Here is an 18,926-nt window from a genome sequence, read left to right on the forward strand (position 1 = left end):
ATATTATGAATCACAAAAAAAAAATCAATTAAAATAGACAGAAAAGAGTAATGACTAATAAGTATTAAATAAGCTCATAAGGCAAAGACTAGCTAAGAGATAATAAACGGAAGACAACCAAACAAACAAAACTAAGATTACCAACGAAGAGAGAAAATTTTATTAGCCTATGGTAACAACACATATTCTCGAGAAAAATGTCCATTCTCGTAAAAAAGATGAATACAAAATTTTTTTTAAAAATATGACTACCTAATAAAAAATTGATTGTGCACATACCTACTTTTAAAAATAAATCTATCTAATTCTAATTATCAAAATCCTCCTCTGTCCCCACAATTTCTTATTGTGGAGGACCTTCAAGACGAATATAGTCATACATTAGTCCATTAAAAGGACCATTAGCTGAAGCTTGCTTCAAATATATTATATTTTCACCAATTTGAAGTAAAGTCCCTGGAATTTGAATATCGAAGGTCATATACAAGCCATGAATTCCATGTCTGGCTATTGCATTACTTTGCCCAATTTGTAAAGTATCAAACCATGGCCTTGGTTTTGAGGGAGTGTTTATCCACACCTATAAATATAGAAATAAAAATAAAAATAATATTACGTTTATTGTTATGAAGATATAAAGGACAAACTAATGGAAAAAAAAAAAGATGATAACAATAACATATTTAGTGCAATCCCATAAGTGAGATCTGGGGAAGGTAATGTTTACACAAACCTTACCCCTATCTTGTAAAGGTGGAGAGAGTATTTCTGATAGACCCTCGGCTCAAGGAAAAAAGAAAAAAAAAAAAGCAGTAACAACAACAAGATAAGATGATAAGATAACAAAAACAAAAGAAACAACACGTAGTAGTAGAAATCTAAAAAAAAATAAAATAATAATACTAATACTACTGATATGAAAAAGAGACTGAAAAAAATAAATTGATATTGTAAAAATCTATTTCTAGTCAGAAAAATGTAGACTGAAAATAAATTTATTTACAATATCAAGGTACTTTAGCCGGTTATAGCGCACTATTTCTACTATGTTACCAATCAAATTTAAATAAAAATTATATGTAATTATCTTATAATAATTTGATTAATGTGTAAATAGTTATTAAATCGTCAATGCATAAAACTTAAATCTTAAATTTGTATATTATTTTTCAAAATTTTCCATATTTTTTTTTCTTTATGAATTTTAAAAAATAAAAGATGTTACGTACTTGCAAATGGCCATAGGATGCAGAAGCCAAAGCTATACGAAGATAGTAAATGCCATTAGGATCCACATTTGTAAGATCAAATGAAATTTGCCATGTTGTTGGTCCATAAGTATTGTCCAAATTTCTCCTGCAATATAAAAAAAAATTAAAAAAAATGTTAAAACATACAATTATACAGGATTAACAAAATATTAAACAAAGAAATTATACTGTCTAATTACCTGGTTACATGGGCAAAGAACCAATCTTTTCGATAATCACTAACACCAATTTTGAATACTAAATCTCCATTAGGATACAAATCCGCGTAACGATTCCATAAACCATATTGTCTAAACCTGTAATTGGTAACAAATGATAATGAAATTAATTTATTTATGAAATTCCATATTATAGAGTTTTTGTTTTATTCAAAAAAAATTGATACAAAATTAGGATTAATAGAAGCTTACTTATGTATAGTAGTGTTAATGTACAAATAATTCTGAAGACTAGGCAATGGATCAGGTATAAAGAATTCAGCAGCAGTTCTATCAGGGAAGCCAATTTCCCATAGAGTTGGACCATTTCTTGGAGCTTCAAAAACTATTTGACCTAAATCTATGTTATTTCCTGCACCAAATAAATCAATTCTTTGTTAGAAATTATGATATATAGTATTCCCTCTGTCCCAATTTATATGATTAGATGTGTCAAAATTGGCCCAGAAAAACATGACCCGTTCAACCCGTCCAAGATTGGATGGGTCAATGACCCGCCCTTTTGTTGAACTCAGCCTATTTTAATTCAACCATTTCGGCCCATCTAAAGTTGGGTTAGCCCAAATTGATCCATGAGTAACTTTGCCAAAATATCTTAAAAACATATTGTTTTGGTTTGAAGAAAAAAAAGTCTTATTTAGTAATTAAACAGTTCATAAGAAAATAACATATATTAATTAAAGTTGGGATTGTTACACAAATATCCCGCCAAATTCAATGTTTCGGTATATATAGATTATGTATTGATTATACACAATTATATATGTATTATATATAAATTATATGGATACTATACATTTGTTGGCTATTTTCAATTTAAAAGATTAGGTAGGCTGCTATTTAGGTAAGAGTTTGACGGTTTGGCTATGACTCAAATTTACTATATCTTGACCCAATACATCTCAACCCAAGCAACTTATGGGCGAGTCAATGACCCACCCACTTATTGACTTAGCTCATTTTAGCCCACCCAAAATCGGCCCAACTTGCCTATTGACACTCCTATCAATAATATGATAGGCTCTTCATATTTTATCCTTAATTATGATATGCTCTTATAGCTATAGAAACGAGATTACATGTATTTTTTTTTTTAAACTTCATGTCGAGTCTAACATTACCTGGTGTAATGGATATATAAGAGGAGAACATGTAATCTCCAATAATTCCAGGAACCCAAGAATATACACTATAAATTCCAGGTCTAACATTAATTATCTTGAAATAACCAGAATCATCAGTTTGAGTCCAAAATTGATAACCCTGTCAATAACAAATAAATATAAAAGCACAATAAGAATTTTTTAATGTAACGTTGCTGATAATTAACCATATTTTCAAGTTTCTATATATAGAAAATTCAGACAAAAATGCATTACCTTGGTCTCACTTTGCCAAGATCCAAGAACTCCAGGATTAGCAAGTCCAATATATGCATTTTTTGCAGGAAAAGGATCTTTGTTTATGTACCTAAACGACATTTATAAAAAACCTTTAATTATTTTACCATATAATTATTCAAGTTATATCCATCGATGATGTAAAGAATTTACACCATTCGTTACTTGTAATCCGTAGTTATTTTTTAAGCGATTTAATAATATAAAACCTTTGTTAAATTGTTAGTATATAAATGTTAAACTCGAATATAAATCACTTCCTAACTAGAGAATAAGTAAGAACTTAAAAAAAGAAGAAATCTTTATATAAATAGTCGGTCGAATTTATTGCTTACTTTTTCTAATCAATATACATAGATTATACACTAATTATACACATATATTATACATGATTATACACATACATTTACCAGCTATTTTTAATTTTAGAGGAGGGGCGGGTAGTTATTTCGGTTAATTCTTTAAAAATAAATTACCCGTCATGGACCACTAATTGACCGCTAACTGAGCCCCTTTCATTTGCATGGGGATAGTCTATTGATGCTGGAAAATCATATGGCCATTTTGTAGTTTCTTCATTCATCTGAGAAAGTTGACAAAATTTTAGTGTTTACTTTATATTTTTTTAAAAGAATATATTTATTAAGTAAAATTAACAATAATAATTGAGATTAATTAATTACCTGTCTTTTGGCATCTTCCCAAAGTACGGTATGATCAATGCCAGAATCTGAATTAACATAGAAAAATACAGGGCCAAAAACCTTTCTCCATGCCTCTCCATTTGTTAGTGAAACTCCCAATAGTGGTGCTGCATAATGACTACTGAAAAATATCTATACCAAAAAAAAGAAGAAGATAAATTGCCCAAATATTTAAAATAATTTTTATTTACAATATTTTTTATAAAATTTAACTTCGGTATATTGTTAGTGTAAAAATTCGTTACTTACTGCCATAGACGTTGGACCAACGTGAGAAGAAAGATCTTGCTTCATAGGACCACCATTGCAATATTCATAACTTGGTGAGATTACCCAAAACCCCATATGTGGAGTATCACTTATCCATCCATGTACTTTAATATTTTTAATCTCATCTGAGTATTGGTACTTGTCATCCACCTAAAGGGTAAACGAGATAAAATATTACATCAGTATAATTTAACTTGTTATAATAAGTTATTAGTCTATTTATAATTGTAAGTTTGTTTTGTTTATACTAAGTGTAAATTCGACAGTAAAATATCGTAGTTGAATATTGGAAAATATATTTTTACCTCATCTTTGAGTTTAGGGTTGGATGGATTTGTGAGTTTAACAGCTTCTTTAAAATCAAGTACTTGGCCGCTTGCGCGATCCTCTTCTGATGGCATTACCCTTTGCCTATCGTCTGATATTGCCATATAATGGAACCTACTCATAAATATAAAATAAAATAAAATAAAAAGGTCATCAAATATTACACAAAGTTAATGTCCAACAAAATAAGTACTGTCCTCTTCAATTATGCAAAAGATAATATTGGAATTGACTTGACAATGACACACTTATATGTGTATATATATTAGATCTTGCATAGTTCAAGAAATTTTTTGAAGCATTAAGCAGTTGCGGAATCAGTATTTTCATTAAGGGGATTCCAACTATAAAATAATATACAGGTGAAAAAGTCAAAAGAATATAACATATAGCAAATATTGCATAGTTCATGCAAATTTCACAAACGATAAAACAGTCGCATCGTCAGTATTTTCACTAAGGTGAGTCCAAATATAAAGAAATATACACATGAAAAAATATACACATGAAAAAGTCAAGGGAATTCAACAAATAGTAAATATTGACCTATTTACACAATATAATTTTCGACGAAAGGATGTCAATTGACTCCTTTGAAATAAGGGTAGCTCCACTACTGCATTAAAAATTAAAGGGTAATATATATATATATATATATATATATATATATATATATATATATATATTCACACACACTAAGAATGAAGCGTAACTTACAGTGACTTGCTGAGCTTGAAAGCAATTCTAAGTTCATCCAACATAACATCAGGCCATCCTTTCAAGTGTTCAATTATTCCATATGAATAAAATCCAGAACTCCCACGCAGCACTATATACCTATATATATTTATTTTATTACAAATCAACCTTTTTTCCCCAAGTAATTTCGGTATATCATTAAAAATATTATTAATTTTTTAAAATAAACCCTCACCTTTTGTCAACATTTAGAGGAGCACTACCAGCATCCAAAGGATTATATGATTTTGTGAAAGAAACTTCAACTTTGTTATCATCTTGTGCTATTACACTAAAACTTGACGCAAATAGTCTGCCCAAAAAAAGTTAATTAGATGTGAAAAATCCCATTTTATGGAAAATAAAATAAAATATAAAAGTCTTACGTGTCAAAACGACCGTTCCATACAGTATCCCAGTATCTGCATTTTGTTAAAAATCAAAAGAAATAATTTTTATACCGAGTAATTTCTAAATCTCTAAATTAATTATAAAAAATAATAATAATAAAATTGTAACTTACCCCCTCTGAGTTTCTTGCAAGGGTTCTAAGAGATTATCGATCCCGTTATATTTTATTCCAACAATCGCTCCAGTGGGATTTGTTAGAGAAAGTTGCAGAATGCCATTATCAATTACCACCTAATAAATAAGTAAAAGATAATTAGCTCATATACATACATACATACATACATACATACATACATATATATATATATATATATATATATATATATATATATATATATATATATATATATATATATATATATAAACATAAAAATATAAACAAATTAACAATATTTGATCCTTGGTATAACATGCATAAAGATCGAAGCAATTAAAAACAAATGAATTTGTAATTTCGTATAAAATAATCGCAATAAAAAAAAAGGTGCAATATTAAATATATTTGAAGGGGTTTTACATAGCCACTTATGATCGTCATTGTGACCGGAGGAGAAACTTGTTGCAGCTTTCGACTCTCTTTGGATAGAGTATTCCTGCCATTTAAACGAGAAAATAAAAATTAATCAAATAAATTAGTCGTTAATTTCAAGTTATCATTCGACTATTGTACCTTACAATTCCTTTAATTAATCATATGTGATATGTAAAAGGGAAATTATGGACGAACTAGTAAGGACAAATGCGATGATTTAGTCACTTAGTATGGTATTTTCTTCCTCAATTGCTAATGAGTTTATACGTTGGAATAGTCATCATTAGAGATGGATAAAGAATTTTGAATTTATAGATTTTGTATACTAAAAAAAAGCAATTTATTGGATTCTGGACTTAATTGTTTAAAAGTAATTAATAAATTTCGCAATACAAATACATTAAGTCCTAGCTAAAGCCATTGGGTTTTTCATGCCGAACTCGTAGCTAGAACTCACATATTTAAAAAGAAAAGAAATAAAGGAAGAGTTTCTAGTAGTACCTAGAATGTTGCACCCTTGAACCATTGACAAGCAAGAAAAAATGGAAAACAATAGCAAAACACCACAAAACTATCCCGTTTTGCTTTTTGAAACCCATCATTTGCATGTCTTAACACTGCAACACAACAAACATCAAAGTTAATAAAATCCACGAATATTGTCATAAACCATGCATGCAAAAGCTACGTCAACATTAAATAAATGAATTTTAGTTATATACAATAACGGTATAAGAATCAAATGGATTTAAGTCATTAATTCAATAACACTAATTGCTATAACCAGGGGCGTATTTAGCATGCAAGTGACGGGTTCAATTGAACTTATAACTTTCGAAGTCGAACACAAATTTAAATGTAAAAATCTACTAAAATTTTACAACAAAAAGTATATACGTTTCCGTAGCTTTAAGAAAATAATGGATTCAATGCTAAAAACCTTAAAGATTGAATTCATAAAATTTAAATCCTGGATCTGCATGTGTCTATAACGGATTATTACTCTACTTTTTCAGCTTACGCTATATAAAGAGTAACTATTATTGTAGGTCTACTTAATATGATGATGCAAAAAAATTATAAATTGTTCGTCAATATTTAGATTCTAAACAAAAATCAATGAATATTATCACAAGCCATGCAATAAAAAACAACGATAACACAGAAAAATTGAGGAATAAAATGAATAAAAGAGAGATCGACGAAGAGAAAAGGTTTCTGTGAACCTTACTAAGACACAGAAAAAACTTCTCTTCAAAAATCAAAGTGGAAGAACTAGCTAGAAAATAATTAGTGAGAAGAACAGACAATTTCTATGCGTATATATGGACAGTTTGAATTTGTATTAGTATATAATATGTAATAAATGGTTAAGTACAGTATGGTCTCATTCCTTATTTAATTTCTTCAAAAAAAAAAAATTGGTGCAATTTTTCTTCAAATTTAGCTGCATGTAAGATGCAAAGTTTATTTTTTGTTTCACAGTAAAATGGAAAGTAAAGTTGAAGTTTAGTTATATTAGCTATTTAAGTATTTACAACTGACCAGGGACATAATTTTGTCAAAGTCGGTTTGGCCGGTTTGCCCAAATTTTGGCAAAATTCCAGTTATTTATGATAAATTACTATCCTATAAATTGCACAATATAACGCAAAAGGGAAGAAATTTGTAGAACTAAGAGAAATTTAATTTATAAACATAATGAATATGGAAATTTTTGTTTAATAAATGAAGAAAGTCAGCAAAAACTGTGCGGTCATAGAAAAGGAATATTTTACCCTTTTTAGTTTTTTTCTTTTTAACGTACCCTAAAATAGTGTACTTTCCAACAATACCATCTAAACGAATTTTAATCCAAATGGCACAAAGCTGGCTTAGAAGACAGGGTGAACTTAAATAGAATAACGCCAATTGTGTGATATACAAAGATGGTAAACATTTTGTTACTCTTAACTCTTAACCGAGGTCTCGAGTTCAAACTCCGAGGATGAAAATATTAAGTTATTGTCTATGGGATTGATTTCACTCAATCATCAACCAAGAAGTAAGAGTTCGAATAATTCAAAAATAGTTTGATTTACAACTGATACTTGAAAAATAGTCACAATTTTAAAAATAATCGAAATTTAGCTATCTTTCATGTAAAAATATAAATTTGAACAAATATATTGTTAAAAACTCGAAAATATTCCGATATAATATGCTTGAATTCGAATTTTTTACCTATGAAATTGCAGCATAATATGATAGAATTTTATAATGTGATAGAGTTCCATAATATGTTGAAAATTTAGATGCAGGAGCTCCAATATCCTGCATATTATGCTGGAACTTTCCATGCGCTAGAGTTCCAACGTAATATACTGGAAGTTTATACGCATGAGCTCTATAATCCTGCATATTATGTTAGAACTATCCGGGTTTAAGCAAAACAATGGCTATTTTTCAATGTGCTTGAAACATAAAGCTCAAAGAAGGAAAAAAAAAAGAAGAAGTTTGATAGCTTAAGCACATTATTATCAGTTAAATTTTTACCGGTTCAAGATTAGTAGACTAAGCTACTCAAAATTTACAGGCACCTACCAAGAAAACATCAAAAAAATAGATATGATCAACTTTTCTTGAGCATTCAAATTCTATCAACATCTACAACCCCAAAATTTCCCCGTTCTATTTCACCCAAAAGTTTAAGCTCAATAATTCCTCCAGATTAATAACTTTCAGGAGGACCTTCGAGACGAATATAATCATACATAATTCCTCTCCAAGGCCTTTCACTTCTAGTTTGCTTGAGATACATAACATTGGTTCCAAATACAAGAAGAGAACCAGGAACATTTATAGTATATAGCCTGTATAATCCATGAATCCCATGTCTAGCTATCGCGTTATCTTTGCCTATCAATCCTGTTGTATAGTGAGGAGCATCTGGTTCTGCATCATTAAATTGAACCTAAAATATAGCAAAATATACATGTACTTAGTCGAAAAGGCTATGAAAATATGCGGATAGTTACAAGTAAAATGATTGAGAAAATTATTAGTCCATACTTGTAGTTCAGCATCATTTGCTGAGGCTAATGCTAGTTGAAGGGTATAATTTGCTGATTGATCAATATCATCAAGATCAAATAGAACTTGCCATGTAGTTGGTACATAAGTCTTGTTTCCATCATCACTGCATTAAAAAGGCCATAATCAAGATCACTCTAAATCAAAATATGCAATGTTCTATTCTCTTTTGGTATATGCAGAGGCGGATGCAGGATTTAAGCTTTATGGGTTCAAACCTTCTATTTATTATAATTTTAGTAAATTATTATACATAAATTTATGCTCTGTATAAAGTATTGGGTTCGGTTGAATCCGATGTCACAACTCTACATCTGCCTCTGGGTATATATGGCCCATATTCTTTATAAAGTATAACATAGAGGATGTTTGGTATGACGAAAGTCATTTTCGAGAAAATATTTTTCATGAGAAAGTCATTTTCTGGTGTTTGGTGCGATGAGGAAATATTTTTCCGGGAAAACATTTTTCATGAACAATGACTTCTATCATACTCCAGACCTCACTTGTGGAAACACACAGGATATATATATAGTTGTAATGACTTCTATCATACTAAGCACGCTTAGAAATTTCACTTATTATGCAAAGGGAACGTTCAAATGATAAAACGCGCTAAAGGGAGTAAAGATGTTGTGAACATACTTGTAAATATATCGATTGACATGAGCAAAGAACCAATCTGTTTGATAGTTGCTTAATCCAACAGTAAAAACCAAATCATCATCAGGGTATATCTCTGTATACCTATCCCATAATCCATATTGCCTGAACCTGAAAAATCCAACAAAATACATTTCTGATTATGCAAAATAAACCAACATAAAACTTGATAGAATATCGCTAACTGAATGAAATTTAGCTCACCTTTCTGCATTATTTACGACATATAATTGGTTCAGAAGTCTTGGTTGTGCATCAGGAATGAAGAATTCAGAAGCAGTCCTTTCAGGAATTCCTATTTCCCAGAGTGTTGGACCGTTCCTTGGCGCATCGTATACGAGAGTTTCTACTCTTGTTCTTGATCCTGTTTTATCCGTAGCCATATTTGAGTAGTGAAAAATCATATTTTCCGCTCTATTTCAGATTAAATACTCTCTATATTTTTAGTCTGTTTCAAAAAGAATAACGCCTTTTTTTACTACTATTTGGGAATCTTTTTCGAACCTTTTGTTTTGCCCGTAATGAAGTGCTCTTATAACCACAGAAATATCATAGCATGTTTAACTTTGGTAAGTGTCAAAAACTTTTCTTTTGAAACTCCTTACCAAGTCAAACACTGCCAAATAACATAAAACGGAAGGTGTATCAAATTTATTGATGAAATTCTAATAATCGATGAAAAAACAATATTGACATTCAAATATCAACTCACTATTTGATGTAAATATAGGATTAATTAAAACTAATTTGCAAACCTGGGTTGACATTGATGTATGCATCATGCATGTAATCTCCAATAAATCCAGGGATCCAAGCATACAAGCTATAATTTCCAGTGATGACATTATTAATCAAGAAATAGCCCTCGGTATCTGTTTGAGTCCAAAACTGATAACCCTGTAGAAAAACACATAAAATGGTTAATTTTTTTTTTCCAATCACAAGTAAAAGCTGGAAATTTACAAATATTAACCTTGTTTTCCATTTGCCATGATCCAACATCTCCTGGAGCAGCTAATCCAATGAAAGCTGAGTTTGCAGTAATAAGCTTATCACTTTCATAGCTGCAACAAAAAAAATTCTAGCTTCTTGATCACCATTTAAAATTTAGTCATTTTCTTATATTATATAGTAGAGTTATTTTAAGCAAATGTACCTGTCACGAACGAGTAATCTGCCGGTTACAATACCCCGTTGATCAGATCGAACAAAATCCTCCGAAAGAGGAAAATTATATGGCCAATTTTCAGTTTCTATGAACATTTGTTCTTTTGCATCAGTCCATAGTGTAAGAGTGTCTAGCTCATCAGGTGAAAGTGAGTTTAGGTATGTAAAAACAGGGCCAAACACCTTTTTCCAGGGCTCTCCATCTCTAAATTTCAGTCCCAAACTCTCTCCAGCATAATGTGTACTAAAAAACATCTGTTAAATATGTTATCGCGATTAATTAGTACTCGATTAATTTGGTCTATTTTTAGGGAAAAGCTAATCCAAGCCGAACCATGAACAACTCTACATATGGATCACATTTTTCTTCTTAGGTTATATTTGGTTGATATCGGGAAAAATGACACTATAAAACAGCTCTAAAACTAATAGCCGAAAAAATATATATGTTTTATATATACATACATTGTTGTATGTTATATACAAATTTTAAACACTTTTTCGGTTCCGTGATGTAAATAGTTTTGGCAGATGGCTAAAAGTGATCTTTGCCCAAAAATATTAAGCTTAATATGTACCCAATACACTTTGAAATGCATAGCTTTTGCACGATAAAAATAACAGCAGTCTGTTGAATTAGATGAAAATTTAATCGAAAAATAGAAAAAATCAATTTTTAAATTTTATATATGGATAAATTGCAAAAGTTGTGCAGGCTAGCCCTTTTTGGACCCTTTTTTGAAAAATAGCCAAAGTTTGAAAATACGGTGAAAAGTAAACACCATGAAAGTGTCATGGATTTCAATCGGAGATACTGCCCTGATTTTTGAATACTGGTTAATTATTCAATGATTTTTGAATCTATGACTATTTTTCAATTACAAGTTCGAAAAACGGCTATTTTTGAAATTTACCCGGAGAAGTTACTTACATTGAGGTTTACTGGGCCGGTATGAGAAGTAAGGTCTTGTTTGAGAGGCCCACCAGTTCTGAACTCATCGGTTGGTGTGATCATCCAAAATCCGGTTCGTGGATTTGGGCTTATCCACCCATGAACCCGATTATCCTTGTTCTCACAAGAATATTGATATTTGTCATCAACCTAAATACATATTTTCAAGTAAATAAATAAAATTAAAGGTAAAAAATTAAAACAATACTGCAGAATTTGAAGTTACCTCTCCTTTAATAAAAGAATTAGTTGGGTTTGTAAGAAGAACAGCTTCTGGATAATCAAGTTTTTGGCCCATTTCACGGTCTTGGGCCGTTGGCATAATCCTTTGCCGTTCATCTGAAATCGCCATATATTGGAACCTGCCCAAACAATTTTAAAATCATTAAATTTAAGGAAAAATGATACTGTATAACCATAGTAAAAATAGTCGAAAAAATATATATAATTTATATATATATACATTCTGTATATTATGTACAAAAAGTATACAAATTTTATACATTTTTTTAGCTACCAGATGTAAATATACCCCTAAATTTAGTCAGTGCATCTTGAATTTTAATTTTTCAGGACAAAAATATCCCGAGTTTAAAATGTCCTGAAGTTAATATTTTTAGTTTAAAATTTCATGACAAAATAAGTACCGACTAATCCCTAAATAGCGTCCCTAAGAATGGCTATCCCAAAAAATAATTCAAAAAACAATCATACTAAATATATAAAATGGGTGAATAAGGGGATTTTTCAAAAATAGAAAAAATATAAAGGAGAATAAAAAAAAGAATAATAATAAAAGCATTTATAGTATTTATATTTACGTACAATTCTTCTTTGAGCTTGAAGACAATTCTTCCTTGGTAGACATCAATATTTGGCCATCCTTCCAAACGTTCTAAAATCCCATAAGAGTAAAATCCAGAACTTCCTCTTATTATTATAAACCTACGAGCTTAGAGAAAAGAAAAATTAAGTTTGGTAAAAAAACGAATATTATATTTCTTAATTACAACACAAAAAAAACACAAAAGAATCACTTAATCATAATCACGACAAATAGTTAATAGCATTTACTATTTTATAATGAATGTTTGACTAAATTACTCCCTTTTCGTCTTTAAATGAGTAATTAATGACAATTTTCCTTCTTGGAATAGTAATGACTTAATTGTAATAATAATAATAATAATAATAATAATAATAATAATAATAATAATAATAATACATTTTTAGGGTTATAGTCACACCATTTTTCTCGTTCTTTTAAGAAATTCGGAAGTGTAGAAGTCATGGAAAAAAGATAACATTAACAACAGCAAGATAATAAGGTAATCGAAGTAAGGAGAATAATTAATAATACAATACTAAGTGTAAGAAAATACGAGAATAATACTAAAGCATTTAACGATTATTATGGCAAAGATGAAGGTAAAGAGACTTAAATTACCACCTTTTGTCAATATTCATGGAAAGATGTGAATTATTTAAAGAATCCCAAGTCCTTTTAAATGAAAGCTCCACTTGATTTTCATCTGCCATAATAACATTAAAATCTGTTGCATGAAGTCTGCATATCAGAAATAAAAATTCCTTTTAGTTTATGATAATTTGAAATTGCATTTTACGAATCAAAATTTGTAGGAAAAAAGAAAATAAAACGTACTTGTCAAAAATTCCTGGTTTATCTGGCTTGTTCCAAACAATATCCCAATACCTATTTTCATTTCAAGAATTCAAATTAAGTTAATATTTTAACCAAGAAAACAGAAAAATTAAGTAAATAGAATGTGTAAAAAAAATTACCCTCTATTATCATCTTCATTTTCATCTTCCAATAAATTTTCAATCCCATTGTATTGTATTCCAGTGACCATTCCTCCAGGAATAGAGAAAGTGATGTTGAATATTCCATTATTAACCACCACCTTTAAAAGAACAAAAAATAAGATGGAAACCAAAAAAAAAAAAAGGTTTTTCTTAAAATAAAAGAAGGAAAATTGTATATCAATCAACTTTACTTCAATTATTCTAAATTAGTTGAGTTGCCTATATGTTCATCAGCCACCATTTTTTTTATTTTTTTTTTCTGGTTTAATCTATGAGAAATAGTAATAAAAATAAAATAAAAAATTGGAAAAGCTTTAGAAAGATGGTAATAGAAGATTTTACATAATCATCCAGTCTAAGCAATTGTACTGGTGGAAAAGACTGCTCATCTAATTGGCTGTTTTTCTTATTTATTTTTCTGCAAAACAATTTCCCCAAAAAGAGCAAAAATTAGGGACCAAGCAATAGTGAATTGAAAATGATAGAAAAGAACGCAGACTTAAACTATTATAAGCACACAGATTAAACATAATTACTAATAAATAAAGTGAATTTTCTTTTAATGGACCAAAAAAAGGTTATGGTACAATGATAAATATTCTTTCATCTTTAATTAGAGGTCTCGGATTCGAATCCTGAATATGAAATCATCTTTGTTAGAGAGCGTTGTACCCAATATCAAACTTTTTGGCATGACCCAAATTTAGTCAGACCCCAATACAAATATCGAATACGGGATGGAAACCAAAAAAAACTCTTAATGCTAGAAAAGACGAGAAAAAGTGCAAGGGCTATATCATTTTTGAGCCTCTAAATATAAATTTAGTCAACAGTTTGGCCTAAAGAGTCACAGACACCAACGAAAAGTGACATCTCTCATTCACGGGTTCTCTTTAATTTCCAGTACATTCTATCTCTTTAATATCATTCTTTTTGACCTTTTTGTTTTTAATTAAACAAAAAACATCTGGCTCTAGTTGTTTGAATAGCTATGGAGTTTTTCTTAAGGGCCAGCGGCATAAGTCTTTCTATCGTTCTCCATTTAAATAAAATAACGTCTTGGTTCTATAATGACGTTCCACGTTCTTAACTATTATAATAAGTAGTTATCTTATTTTCTAGGTTAATAGTCCCATTATTTATAAATAATTACTTGCATATAATTTTCTAATTTTATAATGAGATTTTTTTCTAATCTATTATTTTCTTCGGTCCATTTTAATTTATTCTTTGGTTGTTTTCACACATTAAGGAATTCACTTTTTAGCATTAATTAATAATGAGATTGATTATATTAATCTTAATTTATATAACAAATACTCCTAAGTTCTTTACTCCGAGAGTAACTTTGAAAAAAAAAATTTAAATCCTACTTGATACTGAAAAAAATCAAATATTGTGGGGCCAACAAAAAATCAAGTAAAGTAAATCGGAGGGAATAATATATAGCAGCCCTATAAAATAGGGACAACATTTCTTATAGGGTGAAAGAAATAGCATATACTCCCTGCGTCTCATATTAATAAGTATGGTTACTAAAATAGTTGTCTCAAATTATTTGTCACTTTAGAAGTTCAAGACAAAATTGATTTTTTTTTTCTTTTTTACTCTTAGTAATAATTGTTCTTGAAGATAGAGATAACACATATAATAGATATTCAATGAAGAGAGATTATATCTTAAGACATAATTAAGGATAGAATAGTCTAATCACTTTTCTAATTAATATTTCTTAAGGGGCATGTAAAAAAGAAACACGACATATAATATAAGACAGAGGGAGTAATGCATATATTAAATGTCATCTCAAGAAGGCTCTTTAAAGTTAAGGGGTGCACATATAAATTCAAAGTGGTTGGAGTAATAAAATGGAGAATGTTAAGGGGGAAAATCACTTTTTTTTTTCTTTTTTTCTTTTTGTTTTTTAGGACATTCACGAGATGTTATTGTGTGGTGTGAATAGGAATAGGAATAGGAATAAAAAGAAAAACATGATACGATAGGACCATAAATTCGGTGAAAATATTCAATAGAAAGATGACAATTTAGTTCATGTGAGAACAAAAATTAGTGTGTGAAACTGAAAAGGCAAATTCGATCACAGAATCACTTGACAAGTGTCATTTGCTCAGATACGTTGCGATATTTTAAACAAGGAGTAAATTTAATTTCTCTGTAGGCAATATATGTAAACTATTAGAATAAATCTATGACACACACTGGTCAATTTGATGTGGGACTTTTTTTATAGTGCGTTAAAAAATAATAAAATATATATATTTAAAAATTCGTTGACATTAAATTTCTCATTTTGCTCATAACGATATATTTTTATAGACAAAATATTTTATGATATATTAAAGACCATAAATCTTTTTTCCGAGTCTAATTTTGTTTGACTGGTATAAAATTGTAAATAAATAGAAGAAATTGAAGAAGGTAAGAAATCTTTAGAGAAAGTTGAATCAAAGGAACAATAGAGCTTTGATTTTATCATCCAATAGTTGTGGGGTGGGAGGGAGGAATATATTGAAATGAAACCTATGATTTTTCTTAAGAAAAAAAGAAAAGAAAAAGAAAAGGAAAAAAAGGGAAAGAAAAAACAATAAATAAAACAGAAATAAAAGGAAAAGGAAGAGAAAAATTAGGTGTGAATTCTCCATCTCACCCTTCAATTAGAAGTTCAAGTGAATTAAGGTACAGAGAATTCCGAAATTAGATTAGCCACTAAACCCAAGTAAAACCCCACAAACAATTTTCAGTTATTAAGATTTTGACTCGTCAGTTGCATCTCAGGATAGTGGATTAGTGGTTAATAATGTTGGAAAAAATAGTGCTTAAATTCCAGCAAAAAAAATTTTATTTGGTGTTTATTATTTCTATATGTTCCAGTTTTTGTGGTAGAGTTATACGATATTTATACAAACGAAAGATAGCATATATCAATAAAATAGTCGAGGTACAGGAGCAGTGGCAAAGCCACGTGGTTATAAGGGTGGTCAATGATCACCCTTTGTCGAAAAATTGCACGATGTATATAGATAAAATATTACACCTAGAGGTATATAACACATATTAAATACTCTTTGTCGAGATTTATTTTCACTCCTTTCAAATTTAAATACTCTTGGGTAAATTCCTAGCTTTGTCACTGTACGGGAGCTAACCCGAAATACCACCCTTACTTAAAAAAATCGTCAGCTCAACTAATTAAAATCATGAACTCTATTCCCAGGATGTATTGAGCAAACATCAAGTTGACAGAAACAAATAGTATTAAACATACAAAACCTTAGTCTTTAATTTCTTAAATTAATGTAGGTTAAATAGCAGAGTACTAAAAAGTGAAGTTATTATAATAATAATAAAACTTAAAAGAAAGGTAAAGAATTCTAACTCTCTTGTTAATGCAGATTCAGCCAACAAAAATAGCTGAAGAAAAATGATCAACCATCCAAGAATAGAGCTCCATTCTCTCTTCTTCATTTTTCTCATCTTCTAACCAGTTTTTTCACTTCCTGTAAAGCCACATTTGCACATATATATACACATTAATTAAAACCAGAATCATTTTCTTGTAAAAAACGAAAAAGAAACAAAAAAAAATGTAAGAAGAAACAGAAACAGAAACAGAAAAGACAATGCATAACCTGTGTATAGAGTGTGAAAAAGCAAGACAAGAAGCAAATGTTCTATGGTTTTTTCAGGAATAATTTTCTTGGGATTCTTTAGTATTTTGTCTTGTTTTTTGACTTGGTTTGTTGGGGGGGGGGGAGGAAGAGAGGTGGAGTGAAATATTTTTTGATGAAAGATAGTGAAAGAAGTATGTGGGTTGAGGTGTGAATACAAAAGAGTAAAAAAGCGTTACAAAGGTTTATTTGAGAGTAAAATTCAAGCTCATTTCTTGGGATTATATAGAGAAAGCTTAGCATTAATTGGTGTTTTAACTAATCATTAATTAACGTAAGTTTGAATGGTTAATTTTATTCAAAATTTCTTATATAGTGAAAGACTATAACCCAACTTTCTTACCCCATTACCACTTTCCCTCTTTTTTCGGTTAGTGGATGTATTTTGTCTGTTATTTAACCATCTCGTCTCTAAAGTTCACCTGATTAACTTAAATTCTTGCCGGATAGAGCCTATTTACAGGACTCCTTCCTATTTAGAAATTTTTCATTCTCAAGGTTTAAATCCGAAATTTCTGGCTAAATGTAAAAGGATCTCATTCATCCCACCATATTCTTGGTAATATCTGGATGCATTTCTAATTAAAAAATTTTATTGTTGCTAATATAAAAGATAGCAATAAATAATTTGTCTTTAGGTGGAAATAACAACTTTTAAAATAAAACAAATAATCTAGGGTTGTTTAAGGGGAGGGTTTTGGGTAAGGGGCGGTACCCGCAAGGGGAAGGTTCCTTATTGAGGTTGTGGTCAAGGAGAATTAAAGGTGTGGGTTTTTGGGAATTTTAGGGGTACCGTACCAGTATCACTGCCGGTCCTAGAGCGAGGGTACTTAAGGGGGACGGTAACGATACTTAGGGGTATTTTTAAATTAAAATTTTAAAACATTACTATATTTAAATACACAGAAACTTTACGGGATGAAAAAAAATCAATACTTTTATTTTAATACTTATAAAAATAAAATTAATATTTTTTTTGAAGGATTTACGGAATGTTTCACAACTTTCTGAAATAAAAGAATTAGAAAGTACATATATTAAGAAGTGTACCCATTTCTCTTTAAATCTTTGATTAACTCTCTGAATAGTGTTTTTCAAATGCTTGTACATTGCTTACTCGATTTGATGTTATTAATGTTAACATTATCAGTTCCAAAAAAGAGGTATTCGGTAATTGTTGTTGAGCTTTGGCTATTAATTATGCTAATTAATAATGCAGTTGGTAATTTAATTGTTGTTTGTGAAACACTAGGAGTTTGAGGTGGTTGGTTTAAACCTTGACTATATTCACCTAATATAAGTTTTACTGTATGTTAGGACAATTAGCATAGGGACCAACATATGAAAATTTAGTCTTGTCAACCTATGAAAGAAGAAAAAGAGGAAAAAGAAGAGTTTATACTTTCAATGTGTAACCACATTTTACGTCTAGAATTAACTAGGATTTTATCTCCTTCATTAAAGGCTACTTAACAAATGACGCTTTTACTTTAATTTCTACCAACTTTTCTTGATTTCCTCTCTACCCCTCGTGTAGGAATAAAGTCTGCGGATACACTACCCTCCCTAAACCATACTAGTAGAATTTTATTAAGTTGTTGTTAGTTATTATTTTCTTGATTTTGCCAAACTTGATATTAATGGGGATTAATCTACTTCTGGCTTCAAATATACTAATCACTTTT

General features: G+C 29.6%; 2 protein-coding genes across 4 annotated transcripts; both read right to left on the minus strand.

Moving 5' to 3' along the window:
• Window positions 1–343: 343 nt before the first annotated feature.
• On the minus strand, window positions 344–6,479 carry LOC104234878 (uncharacterized). Its single transcript, XM_070147340.1, has 16 exons — window positions 6,373–6,479; window positions 5,857–5,932; window positions 5,452–5,570; window positions 5,315–5,350; window positions 5,125–5,241; window positions 4,908–5,027; window positions 4,169–4,304; window positions 3,843–4,013; window positions 3,573–3,725; window positions 3,366–3,472; window positions 2,869–2,959; window positions 2,611–2,752; window positions 1,682–1,841; window positions 1,451–1,567; window positions 1,230–1,356; window positions 344–580 (listed from the first exon to the last, which is right to left on the minus strand). Exons 1-16 carry the CDS (start codon window positions 6,477–6,479, stop codon window positions 344–346), a joined length of 2,016 nt encoding a protein of 671 aa, XP_070003441.1.
• A 1,979-nt stretch (window positions 6,480–8,458) lies between these two features.
• Window positions 8,459–17,412, minus strand: LOC104221961 (uncharacterized). 3 transcript variants are annotated; one of them, XM_009773120.2, is made up of 16 exons: window positions 17,203–17,412; window positions 16,950–17,070; window positions 13,895–13,970; window positions 13,529–13,650; window positions 13,389–13,439; window positions 13,176–13,292; window positions 12,551–12,670; window positions 11,952–12,087; window positions 11,705–11,875; window positions 10,763–11,028; window positions 10,580–10,670; window positions 10,362–10,503; window positions 9,811–9,970; window positions 9,589–9,717; window positions 8,923–9,049; window positions 8,459–8,824 (listed from the first exon to the last, which is right to left on the minus strand). In XM_009773120.2, exons 2-16 carry the CDS (start codon window positions 17,045–17,047, stop codon window positions 8,582–8,584), a joined length of 2,049 nt encoding a protein of 682 aa, XP_009771422.1. In that variant the 5' UTR covers window positions 17,048–17,070; window positions 17,203–17,412; the 3' UTR covers window positions 8,459–8,581. The 3 variants fall into 3 exon arrangements, with proteins under 3 accessions (XP_009771422.1, XP_009771424.1, XP_009771423.1); XM_009773122.2 differs by lacking the exon at window positions 13,895–13,970; XM_009773121.2 differs by lacking the exon at window positions 12,551–12,670.
• Between the last annotated feature and the right edge of the window lie 1,514 nt (window positions 17,413–18,926).

The sequence above is a fragment of the Nicotiana sylvestris genome, chromosome 5 (genome assembly GCF_000393655.2).
Source record: "Nicotiana sylvestris chromosome 5, ASM39365v2, whole genome shotgun sequence".
Lineage (NCBI taxonomy): Eukaryota > Viridiplantae > Streptophyta > Magnoliopsida > Solanales > Solanaceae > Nicotiana > Nicotiana sylvestris.